At 41.3% G+C, this 21,677-nt stretch overlaps 2 protein-coding genes across 10 annotated transcripts in view; both read left to right on the forward strand.

Annotated features, from left to right (window-relative positions):
• The window catches only part of adcy9b (adenylate cyclase 9b), a 39,070-nt gene extending 28,978 nt beyond the window's left edge, over positions 1 to 10,092 (forward strand). The window contains exons 4-10 of one of the 2 annotated variants that reach the window (XM_085784226.1): positions 188 to 444; positions 1,183 to 1,285; positions 1,957 to 2,165; positions 3,640 to 3,799; positions 4,297 to 4,439; positions 4,645 to 4,665; positions 5,451 to 10,092. In XM_085784226.1, coding sequence (XP_085640352.1) covers positions 188 to 444; positions 1,183 to 1,285; positions 1,957 to 2,165; positions 3,640 to 3,799; positions 4,297 to 4,439; positions 4,645 to 4,665; positions 5,451 to 6,801 — 2,244 coding nt within the window. In that variant the 3' untranslated portion in view covers positions 6,802 to 10,092. The remainder of the gene's footprint in view (positions 1 to 187; positions 445 to 1,182; positions 1,286 to 1,956; positions 2,166 to 3,639; positions 3,800 to 4,296; positions 4,440 to 4,644; positions 4,666 to 5,450) is intronic. The other variant, XM_085784227.1, reaches the window with a different exon arrangement.
• A 1,015-nt stretch (positions 10,093 to 11,107) lies between these two features.
• Positions 11,108 to 21,677, forward strand: part of crebbpb (CREB binding lysine acetyltransferase b) — a 45,178-nt gene continuing 34,608 nt past the window's right edge. For 4 of the 8 annotated variants that reach the window (XM_085784245.1, XM_085784247.1, XM_085784243.1 and 1 more), the window contains exon 1: positions 11,108 to 12,033. In XM_085784245.1, coding sequence (XP_085640371.1) covers positions 11,949 to 12,033 — 85 coding nt within the window. In that variant the 5' untranslated portion in view covers positions 11,108 to 11,948. The remainder of the gene's footprint in view (positions 12,034 to 21,677) is intronic. The other 4 variants (XM_085784242.1, XM_085784246.1, XM_085784249.1 and 1 more) reach the window with 2 other exon arrangements.

Genomic DNA, 21,677 nt, shown 5'->3' on the forward strand with positions numbered 1-21,677 from the left:
AATCAATAAACGGTTGCCAAATACTATAGAACTTTCTTTCCTGATTTTTCAGTGAAAATCTGATTTTCTTCAGCTCTAAATGTCTCATAACATCTGTCCCCTATAATATTTCTGACCTGTTTCCCTCACAAAGAGCCGTTATCACTCCTTCCGTCCTGGACTTCTTCTTCCCCTCTTTGCTCCTCAGGACTCGTCAAATCTGAAATCCTCCCCAGTGATTTCTGCAGGGCGCACCCCCAAGGCTCTGAACGGCCTGCTCAGCCCTCGACTGGAGGCCTTGACCAACAGCCAGACGTCGCTGTGTGAGATGCTGCAGGAGAAAGAGAAGAAGACGTGGACGGGCGGCGCCATGGGCATGGACCACTCGGCGCTCATCCCCCTGCGATCCAAGAACTTCAGGGAGAGGAGTGATGCCCACTTTGTGGACGTCATCAAAGAGGACAGGTGAGGATTAGTAAACCTGTTAAAGCAGAAGTAAGCGATCCGGTCGTTTTGGCTAATGCTGCGTTCCAGGCAGGCTTTTGAAACCGTAAATTACAGCTTCAAGTCACGACTTACGACTTTGTAGCGTTCCAGGCAACCCGCAACTCGCGTTTCTCCAACCTGTTTTACCTGTGAAAGTCACTATAACGGCCACTCGTAACTTCCGACCCGTGAACTCGTACCAGATCGAACTGGTACGACTTCACAGGTCGTAAAAACACGAGTTACAGGCTGCCTTGAACGCACCATAACGTCTTGTCAGCCGATGGAGTTAGCAGCCCCCGCCCTCGTCATGGATCTATTGGTCCTCGTCCCTATGTCACCACATTCACGCGCATCCCTTGGCTGCACACACAGCCCTTCATGCCGTTCTCTCTCCTCATTGGATAAAAATTGTAGGATACAAGAAAAGTTTTCTCCTCGGCTCAGAGCAGAGCAGAGTGACTGACAGACCCGTGTTTCGGTCCAAACACTCTATGTAAGTGATTGCTGTCGGAAGATATAACTATTTAAGACTTATATTAACACAAAAATATCGCTTACTTCTGCTTTAACTGAATCACTCACATAATGTACAACTGATCAGCCGTGTCAGAGAAATTGTAATCAGGTCTTCGATACTGTAGGTAACCGATTGTAACATTTAAAGTCCGAACAGTGTATTATCTCTACTGACTCTCTCCTCCATGCCTGTGACAGCCTCATGAAGGACTATTTCTACAGACCTCCTATAAACAAGCTGAGCCTCACCTTCCTGGAGAGGAGCCTGGAGTCTGCTTATCGAATAAGCTACCAAGAGGAGGTGTGTTTGTGTGTGTGTGCAAGTGTGCGTATGTATGCGTGTGTCTATGAACTATGTATGTGAGTGACATAATGGTGCTTGTATGCATGAGTGTGCGTCTGTTTATTTTTGATCATATCTGTATTTTCTGTGAGCTTAACATAGTCGCCCTCGTTCTGACTGTGGTTCAATAATCGGTCAGAGTTTTTTGAACTGATGTCTTTTCACGAGTCCACTCATCCAGCCCCTTCTCTCTTTATATGTGAGCAAATCTGCATGTCTTTGTGCGATTTTGTCTTTTCTGCCGGTTTGTGATTTTTATGTGTGTGTGTGTGCATGAGTGTGTGTGTCTGCTTCTCGTCTAGGAAACCTGTTAGGACTGCGTTATGAACAGACCGGTCAAGACTGCGGCAAAGAGAAATCACTGCAGGACCTTACAAGTAGATTTGTGTTAGGTTGTGTTGCCCTCTGCTGGTGTAACACTGCAAGTGTATTTTCAGTCTCAAACTGTTGCTACGTAGTTTGTCACAGTCACTTACATAGACATTTCTGATAATTTGGGGGTTTAAACTTACTTAAAATCATTCAGTTTGAGTGATATAACCTCATCTGAAACTGTGAGACTTATTTCCATTGCCATTATTTCCTCATTTTCACTTCCTCATCATTACCTCTCTCTCCCGCAAACCCAGGTGGAGAGTCAAGCAGCAGTGCAGACTTTAGCCAGTCAGACATTCAGCTCTTTCCTGGACATGCTGCTGTGCTGCTCGGTGTTTCTGGCTCTCTCGCTGGCTTGTTTCCTTCGACCACTTGTCACCCACCAGAGTTGGTCCACACCGACGCTCAGTCTGACAGCTGTAGCCGCCGCGCTGGAGGCTCTGGCTCTGCTGTTCTCTGTACGGTGAGATGCTGAACACAGAATGGAGCTCTTTAACTGCTGTGAGACAATTTATCACTACACCTGGCAGGGAAATGATTTTTATTTCAGCTTTTTAAACAATTTCAGCTTTTTTTTTTTTTAATTCAAGATCTTTTTATTAACATTTTCTCATTATAACAAGTGTGCGGTGCTGGGTAGCCATTACAGAGACATGAGATGGGTGTGGGTACATATCAATCACACCATGCACAAATGAGATATATAAAAATACATAAAGAATAATAAAAAATAAAATAAAATAAAATTGAACAATGTACAAAATAATCCCTCCCATGTCATTGCCAGATTACTAGTCATAGTATAAAATCACTGTTCAACCAAAAGCACGGAGTGTGTAACAAGTGAGCAGCATAGCTGAGCTGTACTCAAGGGCCAAGCCTTCTTTTAGGAAGGGGCCCCAGACCTTCTGAAACTTATTTGAATGCTGAAGTGAGTGTCTAATTTTCTCCAATTTTAGGCAGGACATGATATCTTCTAGCCATTGTGCATGAGTGGGAGGGAAAGTATCCTTCCACCTGAGCAGAATTGCTCGTCGAGCCAGAAGGGAGGCGAAGGATAGAGTGCGTTGCTTTGCTGTGGTTAACTTTTTCTCCCCTCCCATGACCCCGAACAGAGCAGTCAAAGGGTTTGGTTCTAATTTGACCTTTAACACCCGAGAAAGTGTATGAAAAACCTCCCTCCAATATTTCCCAAGGCCTGAGCAGGACCAACAATTTCAGCTTTTTAAACAATTTCCCCAGTTTTGTTGAATATTTTATTTTATATATATTTTATTGTTTTTATCCTCTGTGAGGCACTTTGTGTTACAACGTATGAAAAGTGCCATATAAATAAAGTTGATTTGATTTGATTTGATTTAGACAAACTCACGTCATACAAGGTGACATTTCACAAGGTGCTCTTATTGGTGAAACTTGCGAGCATTAACAATATGTACTCTTTTATGTGGCACACTTGACATCATAATGTCGATTAGTTAATCTACAAGAGTGGAGGTGTTGGAACTGTCTGAAGGACAGACAGCTTCCAGAGGGACAATGAATTACTTTTTGTGGATCTGAACGTGACAGCGTCTCATTGGAAGTTCCTCCTGGACTACTGTCTCAAGGAGAGAGGAAAGACAGATTCATTCCAGTAGTATTAATACAAAATCTACAGAAAACAAGTCCACACACTTTTTAACATAAATTCATTTCATTATGTTGAGTGAGTGCCCTGATCCACAGTAGTGGGATGTGGTCATGTGGGTATATAAAGGCTTTGTAAATGCAAACCAAGGTGCAGACAATCATGTCTGCAATCAGCTTCTTATTCAAGGTGGAATCAGACTGGGTTAAACAAGACACTCAAGTATGAAATAGACACTTTGTTTGCAACATCTCAGTTCCATCACACTTATCCATATCAATCACTGCTTCTCGTTTTTCATCTTCAGTATGGCTTTCTACCTGGACAGCGCTCTGAATTGCACTCGGGTGCTGATGGGGGCGATCTCAGGCTGGATAACTCGTCACTTTATAGGAGCTGTCCTGGTGTCTCTGCCCGCTGTGGCCGTCTTCTCTCACATCACCTGTGACATGCATCTCTCCATCCAGGTGGGCTTTCTGATATTTATGTTGAAATAGAGCAGGGGTGTCAAACGTGCGGCCCGCGGGCCAAAAGTGGCCCGGCAGAGGATCTTAATAATGTACCAAAACAAAGGGAGAAATTTTAAAGTTCTTTTTTTATAGATTATCATGCTATTATTTTACTGGTCTGGCCCACTTGGGATCAAATTGTGCTGTTTGTGGCCCCTGAATTAAAATGAGTTTGACACCCCTGAAATATAGGGTGTGAAATAATGGTATTGCTGTTTGGCTGCACACATACTCTCTTTTATTTAGTCATGTGTGCGAGTCTTATGTCTGACCTGTAAAGCACGATTCCCTGTAGGGCTATTGGTAAAATTTCTATTGCTGAGTTATTAACAATTATATTAAACATTATGCCTCTTAGTTGTGTAGCATGTGGACAAGTGAAATCTTTACATCTACTTACATCTGGAGACACAGTATTTGACTTGGTATTGCTCTCTGACCTTTATTTTCCCCAGTTCACCATGTTCATCTGCTGTGCTGTCATCATAGCTATCATTCAGTATTGTAACTTCTGCCAGCTAAGCTACTGGATGCGCTCAACTCTAGCAACATTGGTGGGACTGGGCCTGCTCACCTTGCTCTTCAGCTCCCCTTGCAGGTACAACAGACTTGCTAGTTAATAATAACATAATATACTGTCCAAAAATATATTTATCAAATGAATTATGTGTTGAATAACAGTGTAGACATAATTCGACTGCAGGAATTTCAAGAAAAGGGTGCAAGTACACACTGGATTGTGTTGGACATCTGAATGTATTTGTCACATTAATTAGTTGCCACGTGTCTTTTATTTCTTCCAGCGTCAAGAGTCTGTTTTTCTGGTAAGTTCGTTGATTAATGTAAGCATTGTTATTGCCATAATTTCAACCAGCTCACACGTGTTTCTCAAAAAGCAGAAGGCTTCAATGCCTTTATCAGAAAAGCAAGGAAGAGCCTTGGTCAAAACTTGGCTATGGACATTACAGGTTGTGGTTGCTGTCCCAAGTGTTGGTAATTTACTTTTTTTTGTTAAATTCTTGCCTGCATAACAAAAACTGCATTAAATGGGATGCACACAGTCAATGCCAAAAAGCTTTTATAGTTGTGGTTATTAGATTAATTAAAGGGACAACGAGGAGTTTTGGAAAAGCAAAGCGTTTTCACACTACATTTATGAGCCTCCGCGCACCGTAAAATTCTTTGACCGGCGCAAGACAGACTCATGTTTTCATTCATCAATAATTAAAGTCAGAGGTTCAAAGAGGTTCACATACCGTCGTAGTTCCGACCATAAACGGCGATTTGGCTGCGTTATTCTCATGACTCGCCACGAAGGAAACGCTGGTTGGCTCGACCAGCGTTTCCACCACCACTAATAATAACAAAATAACGATAGAGACAGAACGATATATTTATCGAAAATGGGCCCATTAACAAGTGTGGGTAGCGGAGATTCATCCACATTAACGTGAGACTTTTTTATAACCGAATAGAAACTCCTCGTTGTCCCTTTAAAAAATAATTAGTTTTGACAAGAATAATGTTTATTCCAACCTACTGTCTTCTGTTTCCCTGCATTTCTCTTTCCCGCTTTATGTTTCTTTCTCTCTCTCTCTCTCTCGACCAGGTCGGAGAGACAGAACAACAACAGTAACAGCTCCATTGTCATGTCTGACAGCCCAGTAGACCCTGACACGCAGCCCAACCCACAGGAGCTGCTGGGCCCTGAGGCCTGCGTGGCCTTTTTCCTGCTGCTTCTCCTGGTCTGGTTCCTTAATCGTGAGTTTGAGGTCAGTTACCGCCTGCATTACCATGGCAACGTGGAAGCCGATCAACATCGCATCAAGATCCAGAACATGAGGGACCAGGCTGACTGGCTGCTTCGCAATATCATCCCCATCCATGTAGCGGAGCAGCTGAAGGTCACCCAGAGCTACTCCAAGAACCACGACAACGTGGGGGTCATATTCGCCAGCATCGTTAACTTTAGTGAATTTTATGAGGAAAGCTACGAGGGAGGCAAGGAGTGCTACCGCGTCCTCAACGAACTGATCGGCGACTTTGACGAGCTGTTACGGAAGCCTGCCTTCTCCAACATAGAAAAGATCAAGACCATCGGTGCCACTTACATGGCAGCGGCCGGCCTCAACGCGCAGCAGTGTGCGGATGCGGCGCATCCTCACGCCCACCTCCGCGCTCTTTTCGAGTTTGCCCTGGAAATGATGCACGTGGTGGATGACTTCAACAAGAACATGCTGGGCTTCGGCTTCAAGCTTCGCATCGGGTTCAACCACGGTCCTCTGACGGCGGGGGTGATAGGCACCACTAAGCTTCTCTACGATATCTGGGGCGACACGGTGAACATCGCCAGTCGCATGGACACAACGGGCGTGGAGTGTCGCGTCCAGGTCAGCGAGGAAAGCTACTGCGTGCTCAGTGGCATGGATTACGAGTTCGATTACCGTGGCACAGTTAATGTCAAGGGCAAAGGTCAGATGAAGACGTTCCTTTACCCCAAGTGCAGTGACAGTGGCCCCGTGCCTCAGTACCAACTCTCAGTTTCCCCAGAGATCCGAGCACAAGTGGACGGTAGCATCGGCCGCTCGCCCACTGATGAAATCGCCAGCATGGTGCCCGCAACCAGCATGGCTGCAAGCACTACTAACACTATGGTACCCAGTGCCAGCGCCGGTTCTTCTGCTACCACAGGGCTTAGTCATGAGAAAGAGGCAGACAGCCGTGAAAGTCGTCCCTCCCTGGAGATTTCTCATGCCAGACGATCTATGTCTCACAGTGGCCTGACATCTATACCTGTTACTACTCTAGAAGGGCCTCCTCCTTCTGCGAACAGCAAACAGCTCATCGTCTCATCCTCAGTCCAGCAAAGTGCACCGCAAAATCCAACAAAGTCCCCGAGAGACATCAAGAAGGGCAAATATGAGGATGACAATAGTATCGGAGAGTTTACCAGACTGTAAGAATAAGCTTGCAGTAAACTATCTACCCTTTAAGCTCTTGTTCCTGCCAATTGGCATTTGTAGAATTGCTGTATATTTGGTCCCATCAAAACACCCACAGGCTTCTTCTCTGCATCGGCCAGGCAGCAGGTTGTTTTTAGTGTAAATCTGATTGGCTGATACAATCAGCAGAGGATGCTGGGTGGACCACAGTGAGAGTGTCAGGCAGGAGCAGAGAGAAAATGGGAAGATGTGATGGCTGACTCTGAATCTCCTCTTGCCTGCTACAGATCCCATCATCTCCCATTAACTTACTTGATTATCCTCCTAACACCTTTAATCTTGATTATTTTTCTTTCATATGTCTTTTAAGTGCCTTTAGGATAGAATAATTTGTAGACTAAGCCTTTTTGAGTAAGGAAAGGGAAACTGTAAATTAGCCAACTTTGGGGGGTAAAATTGCTTTGCTTTTCTTACAATTTTTACTTTGCTCTGATATTTTGCCTTTTACCAATGAAAAGCTCAGAAAGCTGACCTTGCATATGGAAGGATAGCTACAATGTGAGGTTTATCAAAGGTTATGCTGAGTGGAGGGAAATTAGATATCACTCCCAGGTATCTAAGAGTAAAATCTGCACTAGGAAACAGTGGAGCCGGTTCCCATGTTCTTCATGGAAGACACAGCAGAGACTAATCAATAGAGGCTAAGGGCAGATGTGTATTTGCATGCATGCAGCGTGTGTGCGTGCGATGTGCGTGTATGTGTTCGTATGTATCTGTGAGATCACACAGGGTCTAATGAGGAGAGGTGCCTCCGAGTTACTTGACAGATTTTGTGAAACTGCAGGATGACAAACACTTTAGGAACGCAGTAGAAAGAAAAAAAATCTTGTTTGCTGATGTGGCAGCTTTTTTCTCTGGCCTCGGCTAAGATCTTTGTATTGCCTCATGATGACTGGAGGAGGCATAATGGTGGCTATGCATGCTTCCAACAACAACACCACCAATAGATGAGGCTAACTACTACTAATGTTTGTGCCCTCCCCCCTGTGATCCAGGCTCTGGTGGGAAGTCAGGTTGTGTTTAGTGCTGATGAGTATTTCAATGGGTCCTACAACAAGACACTGCTGTAACTGTGGTGTCTTTAGCCGTGACTTTACTGTAGATCAGTTAGATAGAACAACTGCCTAGGTTTGCAATGGATTACACTGTGTGTTAGTCGATAGCGCTTTTAAGACATGGATAATCAAAGTGGAATGTCACAAATCGAAACTAAATGTGTTTTTATTGTATTTATTGTTACGCAAAACTTGAACTGTTCATGTGAAGCTGCCCTCTCTAATCTCTGTGATATGAAAGACATTACTGAATGCAAACAGCTGGATGCGTTAGCTGCTTCAGTCTCGCAACGGCATGAAACATAATGTAATAGGACTGTAAAAGCAAAGGCAGTGCGCCAGATGTATTTCATATGACGCCCTCAGTGTTTTTACTCGTTTCTTTTTGACTTAAATGATTCCATGTTGTTATATTATACTATTAAGACATGAAACTAATAACTAATAACTATACATCGCTCACTGTTACATTTTCTCTCTGTTACTGTTTCTTAGCAAAAAAGGATTGTGTGCTCAGAGGCAAAAATAAAAAGGTATTACCACGTAATTCACTTTAATGTCTAATTTTTGGCATTTAAATATCCTGTACAGCAGATTTACAGCCTCATTTCTTTTACATTGCTATTTCATAATTACTTATTTTAAGAAATAAAGCAAATAAGACGAATAGAAAACAACAAAGAACCAGTTTGTCTTCTTTTTTTCCATACCATTTTCAGATTACCCTAAAAGTTACTTTGTTTGCTTTGTTGTCAATGTGTGAAATTAGGGTAACTTGTGCCTTTTAACTTTGAACTCTTTTTTCCCCCCCTATGTCATCATGAATTTGGTTGAAGACACCCAACAGCTTATTCTATGGGAATGTTTACTTTAGTGCTTGAAGGTCATAAAATTTGAGCAGTGCCTTTTCTCAACATATACAATTAAACATAAATACACCAAACATATTTTTTTTTACATTAGTTGGCCTTACTGCACTGTGTGGATTTCCTTGTACATTTCTTATATATTTATTTATTTATTTATTTAGTGCTCGGGTGGAGTTATGGTTGTTTTAAATGCAATAATAAGAGCTAAACATCACTTGGTTAAAAGGGAAAACAAACTTCTTTTCGCTTATGAGCACACAACTCTTGTACCAGCCCAAAATTTGTTTTTGTTTCACTACAATAAAGGGACACTTAGAATAATTATTAAGAATTATTACAAGTAATTGCCGTTGTTGTTATCCAAGATTAAGTGCTTAATAGAGGATGTGATAATTGAGTGTCGGGTAAAACGCATAAGCTATGTTTCTTAATTTTTTTTCTTGATAATTTTTAATAAGCTCTTTTCAATATTGTGTTTTTTATAAACTATATATTTTTTTGTGGATTAGTGTTGTTTGCGACAAACATAACATTAAGACAAGGGTGTCAATTCACAGATTTGGTTGCCACTTGTTTTCATTTTTCACTGCAGAAATGAGCATCTGTTGTTTTAGTTGGATTTATTGAGATGTACGTGACATTCGGACGAGAATGACACACGGGGAAAACTTTGATGCCAAAGAGTGTCATCACCATCTCATGGATTTCTTCTTTGTATATTATGTCTTCTTCTTAATTTGCAGGTTGTGTTGTTCACATTCAAAAAGAAAAAAAAAAAGCTAATTTATATGCTCAATGTTAAAACACATTTGCACAAGGCACTCACTTTTTATGTACAGTATGCTTTTATATTGTATAGTATCTGAGCATTTTCTATTATTTATATAAGCGCATGTACTAGAGTACTAAATAGTCAAAAGAACTTGGTAATTTTAACAATGTTGGAATAATATTTGTGCGTCCTGTTGGCCTGCATGTGTGTAAAAATGTACGAGTGTTTGTAAAACTGTGTGGTTGTGTGTGTTTTGGAGGGGATGCTTTAATCTTAGCAGGAATGTGACCCAGGACATTTTATTCAACTTTCTCATCTCAAAAAGTATAACATACTAGAACAGTAAGGCTTCAGTCAATACAGGTTTTCCTTTTTTGTTTAAACTGGCCAAATAAAGTGGATGGGGCACTAAAAGGTGTCTGCAGGTATCTCAGTCGCCTTCTACAGGCAGGTTTTAATGAATTGTTGCTTTCTCTGGAAATGTTTTTGTATATAGCACGCTAATAGGTATGCAAGTGAAAGTTAAAACTGAATAAAGTCAGTTGCTGGTAAATGTTGTCTGGTTTAATTTATAGCCGATGCACTACATCCATGTTGTGTGCTGGACTGTAATCAATGGTTACTTGTGCTGTACTCAGTTATTCCTGCTTTATGTTGTTTTATATTGTATGTTTTATATGCTGTTACTCCATTGCCTTACAATGTCACTTTTGCAGATGAAGAGAAAGATTGCTATAGAATAAACCACCCAACATAATATGCACCCCAAACCATAAACAACTTATGAATCAGTAATGTTGATAATCTGTATAATTTGATAATTAAAATTTGAATAAGAGCACGGTTCTTTTACTTCTGATCTAGTATTTCTTTTCACTGTAACTGCTATTTCAACTCAAGTAAATGATCTGAATATTTATTCTACAGTGAATAACAAATACTAAGTAATAGTATGACTCCAGAATTTGGAATTTTGCTACTATTGATTATCAGAAAAACATATTAAGCTGATTTGCACCTTAACCTTAACCGGCCATATATTATTATTACCAATGCATTTCAACGGTGTATTTGGTCAATGTTGTGACAATTAAACTACTTTATGTACTTCTAAGTATTCTAATATCACAATAAATGACAAAAAATAACATGTTTATTTATCTGTTTTAGTTTAGTCAAGTCAAAATGTATAAAATTACATTAAAAGTAAAAAAAAACTGCCTAAATCTATGATTGTTAGGCCTCAAAATCACTTAAATACATGCTCTAATTTCACTTTTCGCCACTGGCATAATTAATAATGCATTGTTTTTTCTCTTCAAATTATTTATTTATTTATTTATTTTGTAGTTGTAAAGTTTTAAACCAGTGTGGAGCAGCAGAAATTGTCTATTTTCTTCTTATTTTGGGGTTATTTAATTTCCACCTCTAGAGGCAACTTCACGTACGTACAACATGACGCACGGTGGGACACAGGTTTACGTCAGGGCGTCATAGCACGACACCTCCCCCTCCCTCCTCCCCCCTCTCAGTCTAGCTGGGAAGAAAAAAAAAACTTTTTTTTTTTTGTATCGGAGGAATCAACAGCCGCCATCTTGACGCGGCTCAGAATCGGGATTTCGGGGGGAGCATTAATTTTAAAAACCGATCGGAGCTATCCAGACCGGGCTCAAACGGCTTTTTTCGTGCAGAAAATCGAAGTGTTAGTTCTTCCGAAGAGAATTAATGCAAACATGTGAGGATTACGTGGGTTTTTATCGTCTCGAAAGCCCACTGTATATTTGATTTCCCTTTTAGAGAGCGCCGCTTCTCGCCGTATCTCCGTCCCGAGACGCTGTATTTACCGGGAGACAGCGACGAGAAAAATAATCCACCTCATAGAAAATATTTTTTGAATTTTGCTCTTTTTATTTAAGCCCAAAGTAGATTTTATGGCTGCTCGTTTCGACTACGAAAAAAATGATTCTGTACGGACGTGAAACCGGCGATCTGGAGAGAAAGGGATTTTCTTACGCTTTGTGTAATATTTTATGAATGTTTTTTATTTATTTTTCTCGAACCGAAATAATTTTTGGACGTGATTATTAAGGATAATTATGTGGGTGTTGGGTGTTGGATTATCATGGGGTGATCTTCGGCGGCGAAGCGTGGCGCTGTTGCCCTTCTTTTGAAGCCCGTTTTCTCCAGGCAGCATTTCGCCAGTCTGCCAGTCAAGAGAAGGAAAAAAAACAAAAAAAAAAAACACAGTTAAATAGCTTTTTTTTTTTTTTTTTTACGCCCAACGTGAGGAAAAGTTGGCAGTTTTTATCCGCCACAGGCCGACAACTTTGACTGATCCTGCTATTATTTTCCTGCACCATCATCATCATCATCAACATCATCATCCATTCATAACATTTGCCGACCAGGATGGCTGACAATCTGCTGGATGTCGGACCCCCCACTGCAAAGCGAGCCAAGCTTAATTCACCTCACTCGTTATCAGACGCCCCAGGTAAGGACGGTTGTGTTTTTTTTTTGTTTTAACCCATGATAGTGAGGATGTGTACACTCACATGCAATAAAATGCATGTGTATCTATCCAGGCTGCACTCTTGTGTCTGTGCTGATGTAAAGAGGATGGATGCATGAGGTAAAGAAGATCACCACGATGGGCTCAGACTGTGCAGATATCACAGGGGATGTGGGGCGGGGGGGTTGAGTTCGTGTAAGATTGTTTGATCAATTATCATAGGTGACAAAAATAACATAACATAAGCTGCAATTAGTGTAAAGTGGGGGGAAAAAAATGCAAACTCACTGCCTCTGTTTCACACTGAGAGTTGCTATTTCTTATCAGGGAGAGTTCACTCGCAACTTTTTCTGTCTTGCAGGGTTAAAAGTAATCCTAAAAAAACATAATACTGCTTATCCATAATGACACCAACGAGATGCAGATGAATGAAAGTTTGACAGTGGATGTCTTATAGCGTTTGGATCCCTCTTTTCTTTGTTTTCCTCTTGCACAGGTTGTTTCTTGAGTAAACTCACCTGCAACCTGCAAATGTATAAAAAAACCTGGCATTTAGACAAATATGATTGTGATCTGATCTCCTGAGAGAAACTCATCACTGCCTCTGTCTGCATCCCCGAGGCTGGGATGGATTCAGCATCTTGGTCATTGACACTTTAAAGAAGTACTTGGACCTGTGTTTTTGTCTGTCTGAGACGATGAGACGATCTGAGTCACTGCTCTCATTAAGAAACATGCTAAAACAGTAAAAAGGCATCTGAGGAAAATGAGTAGATTTGTTTCTTTGTCTAACATACAGCGTTGTGGCTAGTTCATGCAGTGAATGTGCATGATAGAGCTTCAGAGCGGAGAGAAAAACTGCTGCCATGGTTGAGGCTGAGTATTAGGAACTAGCTGTAGGGTCTGCCTCTTCACCAGTCTGACCTGCAGAACAACTTTGCGCCATTACATGGACAAGTTGTTGGACTGTGTAACAGGAATTAAACCTATGTTAGCAGATTATAGCAGCGCGGCACCCTCTCATTACGCCTGTAAAGCGCATATATACACGCTGCAGGAGACGTGTCTGTCAGCGCTGGTAAGTCGGTCTCTGATGATTTCTGTATGTGGTCGGTGGTTGACACAGGCAACTCTTCACACTTAACAGGGCCCTTGTTTGATTTCGAGTTGAATTTTATCTATAATTTTTATATATTCTTCAAGATGAAGTCTCACAGATCCCCAGTTTCCAAGAGAAATTTTGTAGTGGTCATGAGTTATAGTACTAGTTGTTGTCAACTATTATGAGTGTGTGGAAGCAAGCCTGGCCGCTGGGCATGTAACAGGTGCATCACTTCTAATATAAGGGATTTTCACTTCTATAAATTTGCTGTGACGTGTTTAACCACCGGATTGCAACTCTGGACTATAAGTTTGTACCTCACTGGCAGAAACCAAAAAATCAGAGCTGCCTGCCACCCATCTGGTTGGAAGTCTAAATGAATCATGCGTGATGATTAATAATAATATGATGATGATGAACTGAGCAGCAGGGCTACACTGTCCCCAGAGCAACTTCGTTAACCAGGACCTATAGGCTATCGTATCGACGCATGAACCTGTTTCACATCGATGATGGACTAGAACTTCTGAAGGGAGGGAAAACGACAGATACTGCCTGAAACGTTGAGAGGGGGGGAGACTTCAGTTCATCTCTCAAAGGAAAGCAGGGAAAGGTGTCGTGTGGAGTGGCTGGGTCTCACCAGAAGCTGCTGCTGCGTGTGTGATAATATCATATCACGATTTTTTAAAAATGAAGTCACGATTTCGATTTCATCACGATCTTAAATCGAAAAAAGAAAAACAGACAATTTAGGCCAAAGAACCTTTCTGAACAGATTTTAATCTAAATAGTTGCAGTTTTGCCAACATGTGCAAACAACATAAACATAGTAAAAGGTAAACAACAACACTCTGATAAAGTGGACTCTTGCAACATAAAAGGTAGCTTTCAATAAACATGAAAGTGAAATATCAGTGAAGACATTACTGTTTGTTTTATTCAACACAGTCATTTTAACAGGATTTTAAGTGTATCAAAACACTAAATAGCTGATTGAAAAGGGTCAAATAAAAATACAAACTAAAGTAACCGTTGTTATCTCTTTTAGCAAACTTTGCAAATGTCCTTTGTTTGCGCTTTGCAGCATAGAACTGCAGTTTATAGAATGAGCCCCAGACGATCCTACGATCTCTGCACTTTGGCAGATCGTCTACACGCTCTAATCCTTCACGATCTAATATCGCCATATCGCCCACCCCTAGTGTGATGTCAACAGGCATGACGAGATGATGGGAATCTGTCTGAAGCGATGCAGCAGCAGCTAGTAACTGTTTTCAGTTTCAAATGATCTGTTGATTGTTGCTTCCACTAGAGTACTGAACTGATTCGCACTGAATTTTGGAGGGTTGGGGGCTTCAGACAGGGAAGAAACTCTGATCAATGTGGCACTGATGTTGACAGAGTTGTGTGCTTTCTTTCTTTCTTTTTTGTGGATATAGCCTATTGCTTCATACATACAATGCCAGAAAATATAAGAAACTTGCACCAGCTTTATCCGAGTGGAAGGTTTTTTTGTGCTAAAATAATCAGAGTATTGATAATATTTTGTTAATTGTGCTCCCCCTCGCCATTAGAACTATTGTAATCCAATTATAAAGTCTGAAAAACTGAAGAATCGGTGGTACTTCCATCTACAGATTGTATATCGAGCTTCAGCTTCATAGTTCAGGAGGAGGTTGTGCATATGCGTGTACTGTGTGCTTTGCTGGTGTTTTGTATCGCAGTCAGTTGCTCCAAGCATTGAAAAAACACGGACCGTCTCATTTTAAGCAGCTAGGGTCATTTTTTAGGATTGCACCACTTCACTCTCATCTTCCAGCAAGCGCTTCGAGTCGAGTCGAGAGCACAGAACTTGCTTAATTTTAAATTGTAGTGAAGACTGGAAACATCTGTCTGGCTGTTTGGAAACAGCTGAGAAGTTTCTTTGTTTGGGGCTGTCTTCCTTTTTTTTTTCTTTTTCTTTTTTTTGCGGATGGCCACATTATCTCGCCGTCTGACAGGGCTCGGTCTTCAGCCAAGGTAGCGCATCCTTTCAGAGGGGTGACGGGACCTTTCGCTGGGCAATAAAGCAGCGTGACACTGACTGGGCCTCCTCCCCCACCGCTGCCAGAAGCCCCCGCTCTCTCTCTCTGCCTCTCTCTCTGCCTCTCTCTCTGCCTCTCTCTCAGTTGACACTCTCTCTCACACAACACACACTCGCCGCACACACTCACACAAAAAACACATGTGTTCAGTATGACACTGCGCAGTGTCTCTTGTAGACCTGCTCCTCTCTTTGAAGTCCTGGATGCCGCTCAGGATCTTAAGTACTCTGAGAAGATTTTAAGTGCCAGACTGCAGATGGGAGGATAAGCACAGTTTTTTTTTTTTTCCTGAGATGAAAAAGGCCTAATTCTGAGAAAATTGGGAGGCAGATACTGTGCTCTTTAATTTTTTATTTCTACCGACAGTTTTTACACAGGGTTATTAGCTGAGATTCTCAATCCTAGCCATTAATAGTTTACTAATTGTTTTTGTTTATGCATTTTTAAAGGGATAGTTCAACATTTTGGCAAATTGGCCCATTGCCATAATCGCTATAATCATAACAGTAGGTTCGTTACCTTTATTTGTCGGTGTAAGCTATTTTTAGAACGGAGGAGCGGAGCGGCAGGCTGCTCAGAGCTACGCTACAGAGGCTAAAGGAATTTCTTGGTTTCCCTCATCAAACTCATCAAATACACAACCCAACAACTCCAAAACGCTTTTGTGGACAAGTTGTGACCTGCACAATCACCACGCTATGAGATAATGGAACGTTACGAAACAGAGCCGTTTTCGAGGTAAATACAGGGTAAATACAGAGTCTGCTTGCTGAAAAAGTGTCCCTGAACGCAACGTGCATCAGCGGTTTTGCATGAATTTACCTCTAAAACGGCTCCGTCTCGTAACGTTCCATTATTATCTCATAGCGTGGTGATTGTGCAGCTCACAACTTGTCCACGACAGCCTTTTGGAGTTGTTGAGTTGTGTATTTGATGAGTTTGATGAGGAAAACCAAGAAATTCCCTTAGCCTCCATAGCATAGCCCTGAGCAGCCTGCCGCTCCGCTCCTCCGTTCTAAAAATAGCTTACACCGACAATTAAAGGTAACAAACCTACTGCTATGACTATAGCGATTATGGCAATGGGCCAATTTGCCAAAATGTTGAACTATCCCTTTAAACATTAGTTATGCATTTGAATGTGGACAAAGATTAGTGAAATGTTACAAAATACGGTGTAAACTCTTTGTTGGTTGGTGACCAAATGTTTTTCCCTGCCAACAATACTACTTCGGTGTTTTGGAGTGCATCATAGACCTTTTAGAAACGCACATTGGCCACATTTTAGTTTTAAAACTCTGGACGGGCAGAAACTGAGACTTTTTTTGAAAATAATAATGAAGGCGCCCATGATTGCTCCTTGGTTGGTGTTGGGTCTCACCTGCCTGAGCTACCAGTGGTGAAAGCTACTGACCTTGTTGTTAAATTAATTTAGATGTCTTAAATTATCATTAGCTTTTTACTCACTCTCATATAGGGATGTCACGATTACTTGTTTTCACAATTAATCGTGGTATTTAACGCCACAATTAATTAATCGTAAAGATTCCTAAATACCGTTACTTTCCCAGAAAGATGATGTTGGACGGCAGATGTGCGCAAAAATAAAGGTAAATGCACAGATACTGGTCCATTTAATGTAACATTGAATTGGTAGGAATTTAAATGTTAAGCAAAAGCAAAATAAAACAAAACTATTAAAATGAACACAAATATTTGGTATAGATGACAATTTATGACCTGAATATTCCAAACATTTCCCCTGGGGGTGGTTAATAATTGGTCATATATTAAAAGATACTTGAAATATTTTGTGTCAACAGTGAGTAATGTAATTATATTTTGACTATATTTGATTTTACACATTCATAGTGTTGTGAAATTAAGTAATGCATAATAATCGTGATAATCGTAACACCGTGATTATTTCTCTAACAATAATCGCACCAAGAAAATGTATAATCGTGACGTCCCTACTCTCATACGTTACCAACATTAACAACTTTTATTAACAACAAATGGCTTATAACAAAATGTGGATGGCTCTGCTAAAAAAAAAAAAAAAAAAAAAAGCGCTGCGCTCTCCAGCCGGTTCACCTGCAGCTGCACAGACGAGCTGTCAGAGGAGTCTCTGCTGTTACTCTCTCTTTAGCCTTTTGTTCGGCTGCACTTTGTATTTATAAAATGAGTTCAACATTAGAAGAGCTAACCTCCATCGGGACGCGATCAGCTGAGCCAGATCACATTGAATGTGGCGCTGCTCAGCTGTAGCAGCATCTCTGTGTGTTTTTATAACATCGGCAGGAAACAAGCCTACAAGACACACATGATAACCACGGCAACACGGTGCTTCATATCCAGCCAGGGTTTTTGCAGAAGTTTAGTTTTTCTTGAGGACCAACTAGGGTTGCAAAGGGGTGGAAAATTTCCAGGAAATTTACAAAAATTTTCCAGAAACTTTCCATGGGAAGTTAAGATGGGGAATTTTGGAAATATTCCAAATTGGAAACTTTCCATGGGAATTATGGGAATTTATGCGAATCATGGAAATGTATGGGAATTATTGGGAATTTATGGGAATTAACTGGAAATTGGGGGTAATTAATTTAAACAAACTGTATCATATCCAAACATAAATGTAAATATTTAGTTTTGTCATAAGCAGACATCCATGCAAAATAATACAATTAAAATAGGCTACACGACATTTCAACAGATTTATTTGTGAGTAGAACTTTATCAAGTTTTAATTCTTGTATGAACAATCAATTCTTTTACTGAACCACAAAAACATGAATGTTGAGTAAAATATTACTCACCCTCACCAATCAATTTTGTAAATTTCAGATTTATTCCCGTTTATTCCCATATATTCCCGTTTATTCCCATATATTCCCGTTAATTCCCATGGAAAGTTTCCAACTTTGAAAATTCCCGGAATTTTGCAACCCTAGGACCAACTAACTATATGTGCGACTTGCCATCTTTTCTTCTCTCTCTTCTCTGAGCTGTCCTGTGACAACGACAAGCGTCCATCAACTTAAAGGGATAGTTCACCCAAAATTAAAATTTCACTCATTATCTACTCACCCTCATGTCGACTAAGGGTTGGGAGAAGTTTCAGAGTCCTCCGTGCCTTCTTGGAGTTACAGCGGGGCTCGGCGCAGCACTGCATGTCCATATGACGGTTGTGAACGGGGCTCACTTTTCTTCGTCCAAAAAGACACACCAAAAGACATCCAAATACCTCCATAGTGCTCGTCTGTAAAGCTAGGGAGGGACACACCGGGCCGACACGACCAGACGCCGACGCCCGCTTGCCCGACGGGGCTGTCGCCTCTCGTCGGAGACAGTCGGGAGAGAGGAAGCAGTGAAACACACCGCCACGACCACTCCCGACGACACAGCAGTCTGTATGTTCTGCGCTTGCGCGAGATGGCAATAATTCTCCATAACAGCGGGTGGCGCTAGTCTCGTGCCCGTTATCCGAAACATGAAAACAGGAAATGACCTAACGGAGAAACCATAGAAGAAACCAGGAAGATTAAAAACAAAGCGCGCAAAACAGCTTGGTTATTTTTGAGAAGACGTTTTGGGCGTTTTGGAAAACGAATCTTGGCAGCAAAATGGTCGCTTCGGCTGAGATGCTCGTCGCGTTGACTGCTCTCGGGCTCGTTCTTGCCCGAAGACATCGCAGGAGGGAAAAAGTAAGGAGAAACCGCACAAAGTGGTTGCTTCACTCCACGTAGCCATGGCTTCCAGAAAATTTCGAAAAATGATGCAAAATTGAAGCAAAAATGTAGTTCGTCTCTGCCTGCTCCATGTGTTTTATGTGTGGTTTGTTTACTATCGTCACTTCTGCCCCTCTTCCACCCCTCCCACACACCGCGCTAATTCGCTATGGCACCGCCCGTCATAATCGTCATAGATGGCACACAGCCAATCAGAGTACCCAACGAGTCTACTCTCCCGACGGCCGACAAGTCCCGACTAGGGATGTCACGATTACTTGTTTTCACAATTAATCGTGGTATTAAACGCCACAATTATTTAATCGTAAAGATTCCTAAATACCGTTACTTTCACAAAAATGTTATGTTGGAACCTTATTGGCAGATGTGCGCAAAAATAAAGGTAAATGCACAGATACTGGTCCATTTATTTAACGTAACATTGAATTGGTAGGAATTTAAATGTTAGGGTGTCATTAAAAAAAAAAAGAAAAAGCAAAATAAAACAAAAAATGATTAAAATAAACGCAAACATTTGGTATAGATGACAATTTATGACCTGAATATTTCAAACATTTCCCCTGGGGATTAAGAATTGGTCATATATTAATAGATACTTGAAATATTTTGTGTAAACAATGAGTAATGTAATTATATTTTGACTATATTTGATTTTACACATTCATAGTGTTGTGAAATTAATTAATGCATAATAATCGTGATAATCGTAGTACCGTGATTATTTCTCTGACAATAATCGTACCAAGAAAATTTATAATCGTGACATCCCTAGTCCCGACTGAGCATGTTGAATCGGTCCCGACGAGTCCTGACGGCTCCCGACTGGTCCGACGAGGCCCGACGCCCGACGGTCGGTCCGGTGTGTCCCTGGCTTGTATTGAAGCCCCAACATGAGAAATTGTCCAGAAAAACATTTAATAAGTATATGTTTTAAGCTTGTTTGTAGCGGAAGCTCCCAGTGTTGCTCTGCCGGAATCTCGCGCGATTTGCGGAGCCGTGAACTGGGCGTCAATGCAAATCGGGCGAGATTTGGACGGACCAGGGAGAGCAGTGCTGGGAGCTTCCGGTACAAACAAGCTTAAAACATAGACTTATTTAATTTTTTTCGGAACAATTTCTCATGTCGGGGCTTCAATACAAGAGGGACATTACATTACTGTTCAGGCCGCCATATTTGAGTCACAAAAACGACTCCCCAAAACCAATGGGTGACGGATGCTACGTCCATATTTTTTACAGTCTATGGGCTGGACATACACTCATTATTCAGGCAGAAAAATATATTATATTTAGTATAATATATTATATATACGTATATATAATTTTTTTTTTAATGACGGTGACGAAACTGATACTGTTGCTATTTTAAGATACCATGGTATACGTTATTACCGTATTACTGCCCAACCCTACTGGAAAGATATTGTTATTGTTTTAAAATGAAAATGTAGTAGTGTGTACACAGCCACAGTGAAACCCCCCTCATCACCTTGCTGTGGATTTTTTTTCTTTTCTTTTGAACTTACTTGGTTTTAGGGCTGTTCGATTAATTGATTTAAAATCGTAATTGCGATTATTTGGAATCGTAAAAATCGTTTTTTTAGGACCCGTCCACACGAATACGTGGCTTCACTGAATCCGATCTTTTTCTTAATCGTTTTGAAAAAAATCTCCGTAAACACGGCATCGTATTCAGAAATATCTGCGTCCACACGGATCACCTGAAAACGACCTAAAACGCTGTACTATACTGTGTGGAGCGTGTGTGGCGCTGTAGCGCTGCCACACACAAACACTTCAGACAGAGAAGAAGACGGGAAGTCTCTGCTGAAATTCAATAGAAGAAGAAGTCCCCCGCTGTCTTCAAACTCAAACATGGGATTAAATGTTGACAGGGAGTCGTGTCAGAGTAAATATGACGATCAGTGATGATTAAACAGACGCGATTCAGCCGCAGCGTCTGAGCGACCCGGCGGTAGTCGGCCGTTGTTGTTGTTACGTCCATAGACTGTGCAGCTGCTGTGTGTGTGTGTGTCTCAGGTTACAGGTAGAGCGGTGGGGGGTATGACATCATCGTTTCAGAAAAAATCGTATTGGCCGTTCAGACGAAAACGCTGGGGCGGCGTTTTCAAATTTTCCCACTCTGGGACCCGTTTTCAAAAAATACCGTTTTCACCCCCGAAAACGGCGTATCCGTGTGGACGCTATCCAGATTTGAAAAAAACGTATTCGTGTGGACGGGGCCTTACTCTAACTAGGGTAATTACGCTAAGCCCCCATTCATGAATCTGGGCTGCGCTGACTGCTGCCTCCTTCCTCCCATCACGCTCTCCCACTGCTCTCCCCACACACTGTAAACAAGCATGTCGGCATTTTGCGGCCCTTTTCCATTACACAGTTACAGCTCTCACGTTTTTAGATAGATAGATAGATATTTTTTTAAATTAAATTTTTTTAATTAGACTCTAGGTCCATTAAAAAGACACAAACAGCACACAAAATAGTTTGCCATTTAACAAAAAAATCGCAATCGGAAATCGATTTTTCAGAGAAGAAAATCGAGATTCTATTTTTGGGCAAAATCGAACAGCCCTTCTTGGTTTCATTATATCAAAGATCTTCTTCTTCTTATATCTGAACCTCCGTCAGGTAAGGTTTACAGCTACCTGAGGTGGTGCGTGTCACTTC

Source organism: Trachurus japonicus, chromosome 8, assembly GCF_045865225.1.
Source record: "Trachurus japonicus isolate A0001 chromosome 8, Traja_1.0".
NCBI lineage: Eukaryota > Metazoa > Chordata > Actinopteri > Carangiformes > Carangidae > Trachurus > Trachurus japonicus.